A 17897-nucleotide genomic window follows, 5' to 3' on the forward strand; every position below is an offset into this window, starting at 1 on the left:
TTTATAATTCTAAAATATACATAAAGTACATAAAAACAAGTCTTCATCGATTTCTTGTGTCTTGAGACAATAACTAAATGCAACCAGAGCAGATAAAAAAAAGAAGGAAAAGAGAATTATGTGTTCCATACATGTGCTGTCCTAGCAAAAGAATGATTACACCTCTAGCCTCTTTTTAAGAAGAGGATATAATCTACTTCTTTACTTGCAATTGTTATTGTCATACAGTACTGAGAGAAAATACAAACATAGATATTTTCCTGTTGTGTCGAAAGCTTTCACTTTTGTAAAAATTCTTTTCTTGAGGAGAGCAAGGGTATCAAGTAACAGTATTGGTTTGCTAGTCCTACATAGACAAACTTCAAAAACCGTAACATCAATCAATAAGATTTCAACTTTCAATTTCTCTTTCCGACAATATATTCTCTCTCAGCTAAGAGGGAAATGAATATTAATTTCTGGAATGATATTAGCTAAATTTCATCTGTCAGCTTTTGTTTTAATATGTTATTCATTTTCTTTTGTACATATCGGATATTGTACACAGCTTTACATTTTTTGAATCTGATGTTGCAGTTTTGTTTCAATTGTGTTTAATTTGATTGTTTCAATTCATATATATTTATATATATATATAGGACGATACAGATGGAGGCACTCTTACCAAGTTTGAAGAAACTGTGGAATGAATGGCAGCTGCAAGCATTGGTTTTGCTTAGCCTCTTACTCCAAGTAATACTCATCCTTCTCGGCAATCGTAGGAAGTATGTTAACAAAATTTGGATCAAGATTATTGTGTGGCCTGCTTACTTACTCGCAGATTTAATAGCAACAACTGCACTTGGTATCCTCACAAATCGATTTGCTTATCATTCTGGACCTTTGGATGCACAACTCGAGCTGACAGCATTTTGGGCACCTTTTCTCTTACTGCACTTGGGTGGGCCTGACACAATCACTGCGTATTCTGTGGAGGACAACGAGTTATGGTCAAGGCACTTGCTTCAACTGGCCGGCCAGACAGGATTTGCATTTTACATCCTTTCCGCAGGGTGGACAGGTTCCCGCGTTTCATTTCTAACAATTCCAATAATGTTGGCAGGGCTGATTAAGTATGGAGAAAGAACATGGGTCCTGTGGTCTGCAAGCTCTGAGCAGCGTAGTAAAGATTCAACATCCCCTCATCATAATATGTTTGAGTCTATCTCTGATTTTCAAGATTATTCTAATATTTCTGATTATAAATTGCTTCAAGTCTCCTACGGGATGTTGGAGATGGCCAAGTGTCTCTTCGTAGGTGTTCCAATAACTGCAAGAGAAACGTCCATTTTGCCTAACCATCAAGAAGCGACCTCAAATCCTTTGAAGAAAATATATCCTAAAGATGCTTTTAAGGTAACTGAAATGCAGCTTGGATTTATGTATGACCTGCTGTATACGAAGGCACTAGTGTCCTACACCCCCTGTGGAATTGTCTTGCGGCTCACCAGTTTTCTTCTCACCAGCATTGTGCTCGTGTTATTTTCTTTGGCCCCCAACAACGTGCATAAGTACTCAAAGGTCGATCTTTGCATTACTTTTTCTTTGCTTGTTGTGGCAATTGTTTTGGAGCTTTATGCGGCTCTTGCATTCCTATTCTCAGACCGTACTCTTGTCTGGATGAGAAAAAATAATTTCCCTAGCATCTCACGATACATTACTTCTCTCCCAGTACATAGAAATCATAGATGGTCAAATTACATGGGTCAATTCAATTTGCTAAGCTACTTCTTCAACGAAAAACCCATGGGTTTTCGTGGAATCTTAGAGCTCTTGAAAATCAACGAAAAGCTAGAAAAACAACGATATGCTACTTATCCTCAAGTCCCAGAGGATTTGAAGGAATGGTTAGTCATGCATTCCATTAAATTTAGGGATATGTTAAAAAAGGGTCCGGAGGATGTTAAACTTATGTCCAGGAGTGCGAGAGGAGCTGCATCGTTGGAATCTTTCTTGCCCAATGCAGATGATCAAACCATTCTGTTCATGAGTTGTTTTACAGAGTTTCATCAAACAATCATTATTTGGCACATTGCTACAGAACTCTGCTATCACCTAGATCATGACTATTTCACCCAAAAAGAAATCAGACCATCCAGTAGTGCAGAAACTGCTGTATTGAACTGGAAAATGAGCAAGCGCATCTCCAGATATATGATGTATCTCCTCGCCATTTCACCTGAAACGTTGCCATCCAGTGGGGAAATCGGTCATGTCAACTTTAACCGCACTTGTGATGAGGGCAGGATAGAAATTGCATCATTTGATAAAGTCGGCATCCAGAGAGAGAGAGAACATAAGATTAAAATCGAGGCTTCCAAAAGGTTGTACGAGCGGCACAAAGATTCAATTACCGAAAAAAGCCAAATCTTGAAACAACTGAATGGATCTCTTTTATCCTTGGGGTGCGTGCTTGCTAAACATCTGATAGAGAGCATGCGGGATAGGCCTGAAGAAGAGGTGAGCATCCGTTTAATCTTTTTTTCATTTTAGTGTCCCTTATTTCCATTTTCTTTTAGCTTGTAATTTATTATTTCTTCACGTACATGTTGTCAGCGTATGGAGAGAAAATGGAATGCAATTGCCGGATGCTTGTTCGAATTTCTTGTCTATGCTGGAAGACAAAGCAGTGGAAATCAGCACGCACAACAGCTTAGACAAGGTGGAGAGTTTCTCACTCATTTCTGGCTTCTCTTTGAGGAGCTGACGTTTCTCGATTATTCCCCTGCATCGCCAACAACGACTAGTTAAGATGAAGAGGAGTTAATTTAAAACAACCATCTCTTTCCTGGGAAAAGAGACTCTAATTTTGTATGCTTGCAAAAGAGAAACTATGATATATGCTTGGTAAACTTGCAGTTATGAACACGAGTTATATTTTTCTTCTTCAAATCTACTTTTTGCGGCCAAAACTGCCAATCAAATTCATAGTTCATAAGGTGTTTTTGAGACTGCTTTACAGCTTGGGAATTTTATTTGACAAATACATGACAATTTTTATAATGCATATATAATGAATGATTTAACATACTCTTGATTATATTTAATAAAATACGATTACTCTTTTTGCTACATTTTATCATGTTGTACTTAATATTGTGTATTGAATACCATGTTTTTTAAAGGATCATCAAACTTTATGATAGTCAAAATACTTATTAATATCCCATCAAGTGACTTATCAATAGTTTTAATAATGCAACTGGATATAGCTTAATTGTTCATGTCCTGTGTTTGCTCGTTAGAGATCACTAATTCGAGTCTCACAAACCTCAAGGTCACTGGAAGCTTATATGGTCGTTAACTTCAAAACTCGTGAGATTAATTGAGATACACACAAGTTGATCCGGACACCCACATTAATAAAAAAAATATATAATTTTAATAATGCTCTTTCACAAATTTCATAAGTTTCTAAGCACTTTTAGTTTTGGAAAAAGCATTCTTAATATTATTTATTATATTCATTCGCCCAATATCTTTTCTAATATTTATGAAAATACTTTTCATTAACATTTTTAATATCAGGTTTGTGTTAAATCAATATCTTAAAACACATAGGTAAAATAAAACTTTAAATATTGGATTAGATTAAGAATACAAAGATAGAGAAATAATAATAAATACTTCAAAGATTAATAAAAATATTTAAACATTAATACTTTAAATCAAAATTTAAAAACATGATAAACATTTAGAAAAATAATTTATATAAATAATAAATGTATACTATGTTCTCTTTGGACCATGCAATGATATATAAAATAACCATAATGATATTAATAAAATTTGACAATATTTAGTAATTATATATGCATTAATTAGATGCATGTACTATCTTTGAATATATTACCAAAATTAATAGCACATCTTTATTATTAATAATTATGTTCATTAATCCTAATAACATGTAGCCAACCTTTGGATAATCTTAAAATATCTTATAACAATGAACTTTGATTTTATAAATATCAAAATTAATGAGTAATTGGAAAAGAAAAAACTATACAATTCAAAACTTTTTGAAAAAAGTGTACTTTATTCCATAACAAGTCATTTAAGAGAATAAATTCTAAATATGAATTGATAAAGAAAAATATTTTCTCTTATAGTCCTCAATTATTTTTACTTATGTTCTGATAGGAAAAAAAGTACAATATTACAGATAATAGAGGACTAGTTTTCTGAATAAACTTGTTATATATTATATTATACATTCATCATGTATGTAGTTATTAAATAAAAAATTACTTTTCAAAACTGACTAATAGGATTTTAATATTAATTTTTATTAAAAATTTTAAGAACTCATTATCTCTTGCATCTGAACCATATCTTACTATAGGTTGACATTGTTTCATTCCTCCGTCAATAAGGATTTTTTGTCCTTTTCAATTATTCACCAAAGAATTAAAGACCTCTCAAAGAGTTTCGTCAATTGATCTGTTCAAAAGAGACAGAAATTTAATTTACGCACTAGTTGGACAAGAATGGTAGAATTATAATGACCCTTATATATACCTAAAAGAGAGAGAATTCACACACACACACACATTTATGCATATTGAAGTTCTCGTGGTGAAGAAGAAGAAGAAGAAGAAGGAACGTGAAATGGACAAAAAAAATCAAGGTGCTAAAAAGAAAAAGAGAGGAGAGAATTAAGTGTTTCCATGCAGGTGCTTTACAAGCCAACAAAAGAACAATTATTCCTATTTTCCTCTGTTTAAAGTAGCATTTGCTTCTTTACTTGCCGTTGTTACTTTGCATATAGTAAAAGCTAAAAAAAGGAAGCATGGGATTGGCTCTGCACCTAGCTAGCTAGCCTCTGGTCTTTTGACATTTTCCCTTTCCTTAATCCTTCACTTGGGGGAGAAGAAATTCTATAATGGTAATGACAAATCTCAAGCATTCTGGTCCTTCGGTTCCTGCTAAAAGATATGGATCAAGCCTCCTGAAAATATTTTATAGTATTGTTACTACTTTTATATATATATATCGTTGTCCAAAAATCACAAATAAATAGAAAAGTGAGCATAGATGTTTGATTTGATACAAATCTAGCATGAGCCCTAAACAAATATATATTTAACTTGCATAACATATAGGAAAATAATCCTAGCATGTATACAAATTATGTATAGAAATATATTTAAATAAAATTGGTTTAGGAGACTTCCTTGTTGAAACTCTTAGAGTATTATCAATGTGAAATTTTTGTTGTTTTCAATGATAAATTTTTTATTTTTAAAGGTTTATTATTCCTCACTTTATGCAAATGAACTAACTTTAATACACATCCTAAGATTCTAATGATATCATCTTGTTTAGCTGCATTCCTAATTAAAATCCAATGAACTTAAATAAATTTGTACTTAATATCTCTCTACAAAAACTAAACCTAAAATTTTGATTATAAGAAAAATACAAAAGAAAAATAGAGCTTCAAGTTGAAAAGAAAAGGTTGGAAATTTGAGCAGAAGAAGAGTAAACTTTCTTGCAGAAATTGTCCCAAATAGTGCAAAAAAATCATCCAGAAACAATCTTCTTCGTCCCTTTTTCTAGAGAGTTTTAGAAATCAAAACCGATAAAATTCTTTTTATTATCAGTTTTGATTATCCTTCATAAAACCTGAATATTTTTACTTTAAATATGATGTTTTTTAACTTAAAGAAACTATTTAGGTTTGCAGAAAATCAAAAGTAATTCATAATTTAACTCAAAATTAACCTCACTTTTAATTTGGCTTTAAATATCTCCATTAATTAATTATGATTTTAAACAATTTTTCCAACATATATAAAACAATATAACTTTAATTGAATTCTCACGATGGCATAGCATGCAAGTTTGGAATTAATTCATAATTTTCATGAGACTACCTTGTGAAAAAGTGAAGAAAGAAAGTAAAGGGACATGCATAACATCAACATTCAACATTCAGGGAACAAAAAGAAAAGGCGAAGAGAATTATATGTTCCACAAGCATATATAGTTGAGGAACTATCTTACCTAGCAAACTATCTAATTTTATTGCAGAAATTTTTTGGATCAACAATTAAATCATACAAACTAGAAAGACCCTCACTTGAATAAAGAAAAAGATTCTTCATTTTCATATCGCTCATGATATATATAATGATTGGAACATGCATTTTAAATGCATATCTCATTTTTTTCATAACAGGGTTATAAAATCCACGTGAAATAATTAGTCATAGTATATGCGCCAATTTTCATTTAGTTAATAAGTTCATAGGTACTGGGTTCGACAAGCACTACTTTATGATACTGTATTTGAAGTAGTTGTTTGAATTCCCTATGATTGAAACAAGTTTTTGCTAATTATAGGAAGAGAGAATTAGACTCCCTTGATCATATTAAGATAGATAATTTTTCTTTTTAGTGTTATCGCCCCACTAAAAAGAATACTCTTGTGATACGTTCCAATCCTGGTAAAAAATACAGTGAAATCAGGACCATTATACTAGGAAGGACAATATCTTTGTACTTGTTTTCATCCAAAATACCATTCTCTCAATGGTATTCTGCTTACTAATAAAGCTCTCGGTTATTTAAAATAAAACATGGATGTTTGCCTGTTGTATTAGAAGCTTTCCCTTTTATAAAAATTCTTTTCTTGAGGAGAGCAAGGGTATCAAGTACTAACGATATTCGTTTGCTAGCTAGTTCTATACATGTAAACTTCAAGAACCATAACATCAATCAATAAGGTTTCATCTTTCAAAATCTCTCTCGGAATATTCACTCTCAGCTAAATTATCATATTTCGCGGCCGAAATTTAACAAGCATCGTCTTATAAAGAGGTAAACGCATATTAATTTCTGGAATGATGTTAACCAAGTTCCATTAATTTGCATTCTACTAGGTGAACGCATATTGTCAACTTCGATTTTCTTTATGTTCATATGGAATATATATTGAAGTAGCTTATTTTGTATTTTTTGTTTCATGAATTAAAATGTATACATATCTACTTTACTTTTTTTGAACCTGATTGTTGCAATTTTGTTTCAATTGTTTGTAATTTGATTGTTTCATTGCATATATATAGGACGATACCGATGGAGGCACTCTATCCATGTTTGAAGAAACTGTGGAATGAATGGCAGCTGCAAGCATTGGTTTTGCTTAGCCTCTTACTCCAAGTGATACTCATCCTTCTCGGCAATCGTAGGAAGTATGTTAACAAAATTTGGATCAAGATTATTGTGTGGCTGCTTACTTACTCGCAGATTTAATAGCAACAACTGCACTTGGTATCCTCACAAATCGATTTTCTTATCATTCTGGGCCTTTGGATGCACAACTCGAGCTGGCAGCATTTTGGGCACCTTTTCTCTTACTGCACTTGGGGGGGCCTGACACAATCACTGCGTATTCTTTGGAGGACAACGAGTTATGGTCAAGGAACTTGCTTCAACTGGTCGGCCAGACAGGATTTGCATTTTACATCCTTTCCGCAGGGTGGACAGGGTCCCGCGTTTCATTTCTAACAATTCCAATAATGGTGGCAGGGCTGATTAAGTATGGAGAAAGAGCATGGGTCCTGTGGTCTGCAAGGTATGAGCAGCGTACTAAAGCATCAACATCCCCTCATCATAATATCTTGCAGTCTATTTCTGATGTTCAAGATTATTCTAATATTTCTGATGATAAATTACTTCAAGTCTCCTATGGGATGTTCGAGATGGCTAAGAGCCTCTTAGCTGGTGTTTCAACAACTGCAATAGAACCGTCCATATTGGCTAAACATCAAGAAGAGACCTCAAATCTTTTGGAGAAAATGTCTCCTAAAGATGCTTTTAAGGTAATTGAAATCCAGCTTGGATTTATGTATGACCTGCTGTATACGAAGGCACTAGTGTCCTACACCCCCTGTGGAATTGTCTTGCGGCTCACCAGTTTTCTTCTCACCAGCGTTGTGCTCGTGTTATTTTCTTTGGCCCCCCACAACGTACATAAGTACTCAAAGGTCGATCTTTGCATTACTTTTTCTTTGCTTGTTGTGGCAATTGTTTTGGAGCTTTATGCGGCGCTTGCATTCCTATTCTCAGACCGTACTCTTGTCTGGATGAGAAAACATAATTTCCCTAGCCTCTCACGATACATTACTTCTCTCCTAATACATAGAAATCATAGATGGTCAAATTACATGGGTCAATTCAATTTGCTAAGCTACTTCTTCAACGAAAAACCCATGGGTTTTCGTGGAATCTTAGAGCTCTTGAAAATCAACGAAAAGCTAGAAAAACAACGATATGCAGGTTATCGTCAAGTCCCAGAGGATTTGAAGGAATGGTTAGTCATGCATTCCAAGAAATTTTGGTCTATAATTAAAGAAAGCCAGGGCACAGAAAGTATGATGGCACTTTCGTGGAGAGGATCTGTGTCGTTGCGTTCTATGTTGCCCAAGGACACCGTTTACATATTAAGTACTGGAATAGAGTTACAGCAGACAATCATAGTTTGGCACATTGCTACAGAACTATGCTATCACCTAGATCATGATTATTTCACCCAAAAAGAAACCAGACCATCTGGTAGTGCAGAAACTGTTGTATTTAACTGGAAAATGAGCAAGCGCATCTCCAGATATATGATGTATCTCCTCGCCATTTCACCTGAAACGTTGCCAGCAAGTGGGGCAATTGGTCAGATCAACTTTGAAGGCACTTGTGATGAGGGCAGGAAAGAAATTGCATCATTTGAATCAAAGTTAGATGATCAAGTCTGCACCCAAAGAGAAAGAAAACATGAGATTAAAATCGAGGCTTCCAAATGGTTGTTCGAGCGGCACAAGGATTCAATTACCGGTGAAAATCAAATAGAGCAACAACTGAGTGGATCCCTTTTATCCTTGGGGTGCGTGCTTGCTAATCACCTGACAAACTGCTTGCAGACTAAGCCTGAAGAAGAGGTGTCACTTACATATCTGTGTAATCTTTGTATTTAATCTCCCTTATTCCCTTCTTCTTTTTGCTTGTAATGTATTCTTTCTTCACGTATGTGCTGTCAGCGCATGGAGAAAAAATGGGACGCAATTGGCAGTTGCTGGTTTGAATTTCTATACCATGCCGGAAGACAAAGCAGCGGAAATCAGCACGCACAACAACTCAGACAAGGTGGAGAGTTTCTCACTCATATATGGCTTCTCTATGAGGAGTTGACGCTTCTCGATAGATTGTCGACAGCAGAGGCGGACAGAAATGAGGGAGAATAAAAAGCTCTGCTGAGAAAGTTTGGTCTTATCAAGCATTACTCTCCAGCGAGCTGGTGCATGTATAATCATGTGGCCTCAATGTGGCAAACAAAAACATTGACCATTTGTCACGTGCCAAGAGAGTCATAAAAATAACAACCGAACATTTCAACACATTGATTTTTACTGTGAAGCAGCTGCCCAAAAATGGATACTGCCTATCATGTTTGTTTTTAGAATAAGTTTAATTATTTGCATTTGTTGCGATATGGGTTAAATTAATTTTTTTAACATAAAAAAAATTATTCAAGTATTATTAATATGTTTTCTAATAAAAAAATAAACTTAAAATATGATGTATAGTAGATAATATTTTTTTAAAAAATATTGATATGGTAATATGTTTCATGATATTTGTTTTTCAAATATTAAGACAACAATATACCAAATTAACTTGTTAAATATGTTACTTGGATTATGAGACCGTGATAACCCTATAAAAAATAAATTAATCAACTCAATGTTGAATAAAGAAATTTAAAAAATAATTTTATTAAATTAAAAAAGATATAAAAAAAACTACTGGAGTTAACCTGTTAAATCTGCGACTCGAGTCATTAAATCAGGATAACTCTATATAAAATAAATCCAAAAATATTATAAAATTCAAATTTCAACCAACACAATATTAAAAGATAAAATTAAAAAGAATCAATTAAAAAAAACTCAAGTCAACTCAGGCTAACCTATTAAACTCATGACGTGTATAATAAGATCAGAATAATTTCATAAAAAACAAGTAAAAAAATAATAAAACTCTATTTTCAATAAATTAAATATTAAAGGTTGAAATTAAAGGGGAAAAAACTAAGTTCATGAGATAGAATAACTACACATAAAGTAAATAAAAAAAACTATGAAATATAATTTTAAAAATAATCTAATATTAAAGATTGAAAAAATAAACAAAAAAAAAATTGAGTTGTCAACAAGATAAAATTAAAAAAAATACAAAAAAATAAAATAAAACACTATTCAATAAATAATATTTTATAGAAATGGCTACCGTAATTATCATCCATTGTCTTTGTTAATTTTAGTCATCGTAAGAGCAGTATAACTCGAAAGTCTTCACATACACTTATTGACACTATCTATTTTTCCAACGTCAGGAATCTTTTTTGCCTACTCTCTCTCTCTCTCTCTCTCTCTCTATATATATATATATAGTCAAGAAGAGAAATTTGCTTTTAAAGATATCTTCAACATTCACAAAAGCAGCAGCAGCATAACCTATCAGCATTTGTCTCGCCTCTTGTACTCTTAACTTTCCCCACTCTATATTAGGTTTCATCTACCAGCAGATACCCCTTGAAGACAAGTTGAAGAACAGGACGTCAAACACGAGCAAGCAAAACCAAGTTCAGAGTAAGTGATGATGCTTCGATTTGCACGTTGGCTGGACAGAGCATGTCAGCTCAAGAAACTCTGTCACAGCCAAGACCAGGCACAGCACATCTACGTTATTTGCGCTTTGAATATTTTCCTACAATATTTGCAGCTCACTCATCATGTTATTATCCCCGACCTTTGAGGATCGATCGAGTTACTGGTCGAACCAATAGATTATAGGCGGAGTGCAGAGTCAATTGTGTGAATATGCAACTTCCTGCATTAAAAAAACAGTGCTTAAATAGTGGCAACTGCCAAGCATATTGGTGCTGGTGATCATATAATAAATTAGTGATGCCTTCAGAAAGGATCAAGTACCATATGGCTTCTTCTTGTTTCTCATAGTTAAAATGATTTTTCGATAGTCAAACAAGCTCGTAATTTCTCCATTCTTTTATAAATACTTGAGTTGACCAATCTAACCCATTAATTAGATTTAGCTGTGATTGTACTCATCATGTTCTCTCCAATTTAGATTTCGTGACGCTATCATACACGATGGTTGCTTACAATCAATTTAATAAAAATGCAATAATTCATGAATCAATCTATATCATTCTTGTCTTGCTTGGTTGCGCTAATCATATCAGAAATCGCAAATCAAGAACTATTTCTCTAGCTCAAAAGCAAAGAACAGAGAACGTCTGCAGCAAACCTTATCTTGGTTTAATGCATGGGGATGTTGTTTATTTTTTCAGGAGGGGTATCAGTGAAGCTTCCTGCCATCTTCTTGAAAGAGATTCCTTGCTTCCCAGTCTGACAGGACTTCAACGAGAAAATCTTTCTTGGAGCCCATTTCAATGCATGCATCTGGGCTTCAAGGTGTCTGAATAATCTTACAACCATTATGATGATCACACCAGAAACAATCCCAGATCAAGTCTTGACCAAATACTATCCAATAACTTGTTCATACTTGCAAGTTCTTTATTTATTCTTTTTATCCTTAAATATTAAGCAAATAAAATATTTTTCCATGACTTCAAGAGTTATACTGGTTATTTATCAACGAGGATCTGTCTTGGTATTTAAAAATATCCCACAAAAATTACAAATCGTGAGGGATATTCGAACCCATAAAATGAACCCAGAACATCCGATGACTCGGCTACTTCTTGAGTGCTTACTTGTTAAAAACGGAAACTTAGGCTACTTCACTGTTGCGTGTTGGATTAGTTTTTCTTGGTCATTATGATAACATGAATGAATATTCCTTTTTGACCCGGTGGGTTTTCAGCTTGCCTGTACACTTTGGGTTCTTAAATTGCTTCTCAGATTGTTTCTTCTATTGATATTTTTTATAAGTTTTTTATATATATAATTTTAATGTTAAAATTAAAAAAAAAATTATTTTTATGTATTTTCAATTTAAAAATACTTATAAAAAATATTTTGCAGTGCAATACTCAACACACGGTATTTATTTAGGTTGTTTTTATAAAAATAAATATAAAAAAGATATAAACATGTTTAGCTGAAATAACAAAAATAAAAATAATTTTGAATCTTTCAGAATAAGATGTATAAAATATATATTAATTATCTGATATTTTCTAATGTATCCCTTTTTTTCTGTCCCCCACTAAATTCTGATATTACCTCCAAAGTTAAATAAATTACTTTTTAAAATTTTTATTCTTAAAATTTTTATTTTTATTTTTAATCATGTTTTAGATATTATGATATATGTATGAATTTGGAAGAAAGAAATGAAATACAAGTTAGAAAAAATATAATAAACACCATAAAAAAGACTATAGCTTTGCTATTCATTTGAAATATGTTAGTAACTTGAAACAAGTATTTTTATAAAAATATATTTATCTAAACACATATCAGTTTCTTAAATCATTTTCAAAAGTAATTTAAACATATTATTAAATAGAATTCTTAGTAAAAATATAAAATCTAAACCATTATTATTAAAATTACCTTGGTTATGTAAGTTAATTTGGTAACATGAATTGATTTAGGACTTCATCAAAAGTAGATGTCAAAGTTAATTAAATGGGAGTTAGGTAGTGTTTGGTATTGTAATTGTATTTTAATATATATTAAAATAATATTTTTTTAAAATTTATTTTTAATATCAATACATTAAAACGATTTAAAAATAACTAAAAATTAATTTAAAAGTTTTTTTAAAAACAAAAAACACAAGCATGCAGCAATATCAAATTGGGTATTAATCTATTGAATTCAATCAACACCAAGTTTAATTTAAAAAAATTAAATAATATTATTTAAACATTAAAAAAATAACTTTTTCTGAATTAATGCAAGCAAGTTAACCTTTCAATTCTTGATACGGGTCTTGAAATTTAACTGAATTTTTTTTTAAAAAAAAATGCAAGGATGGTATTGGAGTTTTTAAACTATAGGGATAGGAGTGAAATATCGATGCATGTACATGAGTGAAAACATAAATTACCCGGAATTTCATATAGGATATATAGCCCTTTGATTTGATCTCACCCTCTCTATCATCATCCACTACACATCTAATTCCATTTTTTTCTCTTTATATATCTAACCTTTGATCATCATCATCTCTCGTATTTTTGCATCCACTGATCTCCCTTTTGAGATTTTCTCAGTTTGCTCTTTGATCAATTCAAGGTAGAGCTTTCAGTCTTGAAACATTTATGTTTTTTTCTTGATTTGGTTCACTGGTGATTGGCTGGCCAGATCAGGGAGAAACAGGAGGAACAACATGGGGTTTCTTGGAAAATCTTGTAGGGGCTTTTTGTTTCCCATTTGTTGACTTGTTGGCAGAGAATTTAAAGAAAAAATAAAGGGTTTGCAGAAACAGAGGATATTGAACCAGAGAAGCAGGGGAGACTGAGAATTTGAGATTTGGGTATGGTTCTTTGATAAATTCTTGGACTTTATGGTGTTAATTTTGTATAGATCATATAAAAAAATCCATTTGAAATATTAAAATCCAGTATGCAAGTGTAATTAATTCTTACTCCTTGCCAAAGCTTTTTTCTTGAGTGATTAGAATTAATTTCTTGCATCATGAATTTTAATATATTTGCAGCTATGATGATGGTGATGTTGATGATTAAAGATAAAAATTGAAAATTGATACACTTTTCTGCACTTGATCATCGAATGGAACCACCCCATTTTGTGTACAAGGAAAATCTTTTGCTTTTTGAAACTTTGAGACCCTCTTTTGGTTGGAATGTAAAGATGATTGATTTACTAGTTGCTGCCACTGTTGGTTTGATCAAAATATCTCCGTCCATGATCATGCTAGCTAGTTTGGATTTGTGGTTTATCTTAGCTTTCGAGGAGTTTTCATTTGCATGGTGTTTTTATTTTGTAGGTTTGATTTGAGAATTGAACTTTGCTGATAGATTTATAATTTAAGGTAAATGCTTTTTGGCTGAGATTCTCTTACTGTGAAAAGTTTAGTTCTTAGTACGATGTTGGATTACAATGTGGTGATGTCGGTATCTGTTTGTCTGTTTTTATTCAGCTATTTAAATCCTCTACCCTGCAACGTTCAGGCACTGCGATAATTTGGCAATGCCCATGGATGCCACTACGAGTGGAACCCCAACTATACAATACCATAACATCAATGATCAACCTGTCACTGTCACAGCCATTGTTGCTGTTCCTGTTTCAACATATCAGCGAAATCAGCGCCATTGTTTTGGGGACTTGATTCCTGGAGAATTCCCGTTAGCTACCAATCCATCAATTGTCCTTCATGTTCTCACCGCGTGTAACTTGGATCCTCAAGATCTTGCAAAACTAGAGGCAAGTGATATTTTTCTTTAACTTGTGACTGTGAAGCTCTTTTTTATTTGGTAGAATTGATAGTGCTGCTGATTTGATTTCCATTGTGCATATTGCAGGCAACATGCTCCTTCTTTAGGCAGCCAGCAAACTTCCCCCCCGACAATGAATTATCCATATCAGAGCTTGCTGCTCTGGATATGTGTCAAAAAAGAGCCATATTTAAGCCAATGGCACCTGAAGAACGCCAAGATTTGAAACAAAGATGCGGGGGCTCGTGGAAACTGGTCCTGCGATTTTTGCTGGCTGGAGAAGCATGTTGCAGGAGGGAGAGATCCCAGGCAATTGCAGGACCTGGTCACAGTATTGCTGTGACATCGAATGGAGCAGTTTACTCCTTTGGCTCTAATAGCTCAGGACAACTTGGGCATGGCACCACTGAAGAGGAGTGGCGACCTCGGCAAATCAGGTTGCTCAACCTCTACAATCACTTCTTACACCATGTATTGTTAATTGAGGAAAATGCAAAGAGTGATTGCTGTGCTAGAGAAAGTTAATGGAACTTCACTGTGTTGCAGATCCCTCCGAGGCATTCGAATTATCCAAGCAGCTGCTGGACCTGGTAGGACAATGCTGATTAGTGATGCTGGGCGGGTTTATGCCTTTGGAAAGGATTCCTTTGGTGAAGCTGAGTACGGAGCTCAAGGATCTAAAATGGTTACAACTCCACAGCTGGTTGAGTCCTTGAAAAACATATTTGTGGTGCAAGCTGTGATAGGAAATTTTTTCACTGCTGTATTGTCCAGAGAAGGAAGGGTTTATACATTTTCTTGGGGAAATGATGGCAGAATTGGTCATCAGACAGAGCCAAATGATGTTGAACCCCATCCTTTGTTGGGGGCACTTGAGAACATTCCAGTGGTACAAATTGCAGCTGGATACTGTTACCTTCTTGCTCTGGCCTGTCATCCTAGTGGCATGTGAGTGTCTCTTAATCATGCAACATTGCAAAAGAAAAAACTAAAAATTTTCTTTGGAATTTACTTTTAAACCCGGGATAAGAATTAAGTTCTGTTTAAGATTGTCCACAATTTAATATTTCCTACTAACCATTCCAAAATCCTTGAGATATATTCTTTTGTCTCATCACTGTTTGGTCATGACTGCTATTGAACTGGCTACAGCAGTTTAGTAGTTTCTCATCTTTTGTGTTATATTTTGGATGTATACCAGGTCAGTATACTCTGTTGGATGTGGCTTGGGTGGGAAGCTTGGACATGGATCAAGAACTGATGAGAAATACCCCCGATTGATAGAACAGTTCCAGCTTTTGAACCTTCAGCCAATGGTGGTTGCCGCTGGTGCATGGCATGCTGCTGTGGTAGGAAGGGATGGGCGGGTTTGCACATGGGGTTGGGGTCGCTATGGGTGTTTGGGCCATGGAAATGAAGAGTGTGAATCAGTTCCTAAGGTGGTGGAAGCATTGAGCAAGGTCAAAGCTGTTAATGTTGCTACAGGGGATTACACAACCTTCGTGGTTTCTGATGAGGGTGACGTATACTCATTTGGTTGTGGTGAATCTGCTAGTCTAGGTCATAATGCTGCTGCTGATGAACAGGTATGGCCTCCAGTTTTATATATATATATATATATATATAGATTTTGTTTTCATTAATGCAGAAGGAAAAACGTTTGCCTAATTTCCTGGTCTCATGAACAATTTTTTTTCTGTAACCCCCATGATTTTGGCACTTGAAGTGCAATTCAAGATCAATGGTCTAATTTCTATAATGTTTATTTCTCTATGCAGTCATTACAGAATAAATTACATTTTTTTTTCCCATATTCCTTTAACAGTAACAGAGATTGATTGATTAACCTATTATTATTAATGTCGCCTCTATTATATACCTATACTTAAAAGGTGATGGCGACATTAGAAACTCATAATGCTTCATGTTGCATTCATTGTTGTCTTGTCTTAATTTGACCAAGATTTTGAAATGCTATCTCTGGATATTGATGTTTGCATGATTCTTTGATGAAGTTACTGAAGCTTGTTTAACTTTGTAAAACTTCTCTTCTTCAGGGAAATAGGCATGTCAATGTGTTAAGCCCAGAGCTAGTAACATCATTGAAGGAGGTGAAGGAGCGAGTAGTGCAGATCAGCCTAACCAATTCCATATACTGGAATGCCCACACCTTTGCACTCACTGAATCTGGGAAACTGTATGCATTTGGTGCCGGAGACAAAGGGCAGCTTGGTATGGAACTTGTCAACAACCAAAGCGAAAGGGGGAATCCAGAACGCGTGGATGTGGATCTAAGGTAGAAATTAATTATACCGCGTCCCCACCGTTCCTCCTCGAGCAATGCTAGTATCGTTTACCATAATCACACATTGCATTTGATGTTTAGATTTCCTTGTTTATTCTGTACATAGGAAACAGAAAGACAATTGTTAAGATTTAAGTCTAGGTAGTAATGGCCAAAGCTCATTCATGTATATATGATAACATTTAAAAAGATGACTAGTGCTTGGCTGCAAGTTGTTAATAATTCATGCATTGGTTAACGTTCATCAATAACTTGTTTATGTTGATCTGGATTTCCCAACTCAATTCATGTTCACTTACTTGGTTTGAGTGTTATCAGTAGCCTGTTGGTTCTATAGATTTGGGACCATCGAACAAATGTTTCCCAAATTCACTTCTAGTTGCCGATAAAAGTAAAACATCGATGATTCCAGGCAACTTGGGGTAGTTTTCTTAGCTTATAGTTGTGATTTTCTAGCAGAGCCACCCGAAGTAATTAAGAATAAATGCCTTCTCGGTGTGTTTTTTAAGTACTTCTTTTGATAGGGAAAGGCTTCAGTATTTGTTTTTTAAGAATTTCTTGGAGCTTATGAATAGGTGGTGGTCTTTGTAATATTCTCATGGTGATGGTATATTTCCCGGCCCAAGTCTTCTGGGGCCGAAAGGCTTCGTCTTAATTACTTGTTTAATTCATTGTATTACAATATGCATTGCTATTTTCCATTTTTCCTTCCAATGATATGTATGGATGGATGTTAAAGTGAGTTTGACGCATGGATATCATGAGATTGGATTGGGTTACGGGTTGAGTCAAGCCCAAGCTCGGTATATTGTTTGGACAAAAAAGATTTTTAAAAAAATAAAATGGTTTTTCTTCTGGTAAAAAAGCAAAAAAATAAATAAATTAAAGTTAACCCAGACCGGACACATATAGGTTTGGTTAAGTTAATCAAGTTATGGGTTGGCATGTCGGGTTATTTGAGTTTAATTAAGTCAACTGGTTAGAAAACAAGCTTGACTCGAGCTAGATTTGTTATTGCAGGCTGGGCTAAACTGGGTTTGATGATGGTTAAAAACTCGAGAAATAAGATGTGAATTTGATTTTTAACCTAAGTGA

At 34.0% G+C, this 17897-nt stretch overlaps 2 protein-coding genes across 6 annotated transcripts; both read left to right on the forward strand.

The window, feature by feature from the left end:
- Positions 1-278: 278 nt before the first annotated feature.
- Positions 279-9434, forward strand: LOC7464289 (uncharacterized). Of its 2 annotated transcripts, XM_052445837.1 has the most exons (3): positions 279-1060; positions 7534-8978; positions 9078-9434. In XM_052445837.1, the coding sequence occupies exons 1-3, from the start codon at positions 649-651 to the stop codon at positions 9279-9281; spliced, it is 2061 nt and encodes a 686-aa protein (XP_052301797.1). In that variant the 5' UTR covers positions 279-648; the 3' UTR covers positions 9282-9434. The 2 variants fall into 2 exon arrangements, with proteins under 2 accessions (XP_052301797.1, XP_002317790.2); XM_002317754.4 differs by lacking the exons at positions 7534-8978; positions 9078-9434 and adding an exon at positions 2596-2901 and having other exon boundaries at positions 284-2499.
- A 3745-nt stretch (positions 9435-13179) lies between these two features.
- Positions 13180-17053, forward strand: LOC7496411 (ultraviolet-B receptor UVR8-like). Of its 4 annotated transcripts, none has more exons than XM_052445989.1 (7): positions 13180-13572; positions 14047-14091; positions 14200-14486; positions 14585-14934; positions 15044-15445; positions 15699-16083; positions 16555-17053. In XM_052445989.1, exons 3-7 carry the CDS (start codon positions 14250-14252, stop codon positions 16795-16797), a joined length of 1617 nt encoding a protein of 538 aa, XP_052301949.1. In that variant the 5' UTR covers positions 13180-13572; positions 14047-14091; positions 14200-14249; the 3' UTR covers positions 16798-17053. The 4 variants fall into 4 exon arrangements, with proteins under 4 accessions (XP_052301949.1, XP_052301950.1, XP_052301951.1 ...); XM_052445990.1 differs by having other exon boundaries at positions 14231-14486; XM_052445991.1 differs by lacking the exon at positions 14047-14091.
- The last annotated feature ends 844 nt before the right edge of the window (positions 17054-17897 follow it).

The sequence above is a fragment of the Populus trichocarpa genome, chromosome 12 (genome assembly GCF_000002775.5).
Source record: "Populus trichocarpa isolate Nisqually-1 chromosome 12, P.trichocarpa_v4.1, whole genome shotgun sequence".
Lineage (NCBI taxonomy): Eukaryota > Viridiplantae > Streptophyta > Magnoliopsida > Malpighiales > Salicaceae > Populus > Populus trichocarpa.

Excerpts from the sequence above, each read along its gene's own strand:
- LOC7496411 (XM_052445989.1), top strand. The coding sequence starts at position 14,250 with ATGCCCATGGATGCCACTACGAGTGGAACCCCAACTATACAATACCAT. Across the intron at positions 14,935-15,043 it reads TGGCGACCTCGGCAAATCAG|ATCCCTCCGAGGCATTCGAA; the intron begins GTTGCTCAACCT and ends ACTGTGTTGCAG. Across the intron at positions 15,446-15,698 it reads GCCTGTCATCCTAGTGGCAT|GTCAGTATACTCTGTTGGAT; the intron begins GTGAGTGTCTCT and ends GATGTATACCAG.
- LOC7464289 (XM_052445837.1), top strand. The coding sequence starts at position 649 with ATGGAGGCACTCTTACCAAGTTTGAAGAAACTGTGGAATGAATGGCAG. Across the intron at positions 1,061-7,533 it reads CCTTTCCGCAGGGTGGACAG|GGTCCCGCGTTTCATTTCTA; the intron begins GTTCCCGCGTTT and ends CAGGGTGGACAG. Across the intron at positions 8,979-9,077 it reads AGACTAAGCCTGAAGAAGAG|CGCATGGAGAAAAAATGGGA; the intron begins GTGTCACTTACA and ends ATGTGCTGTCAG.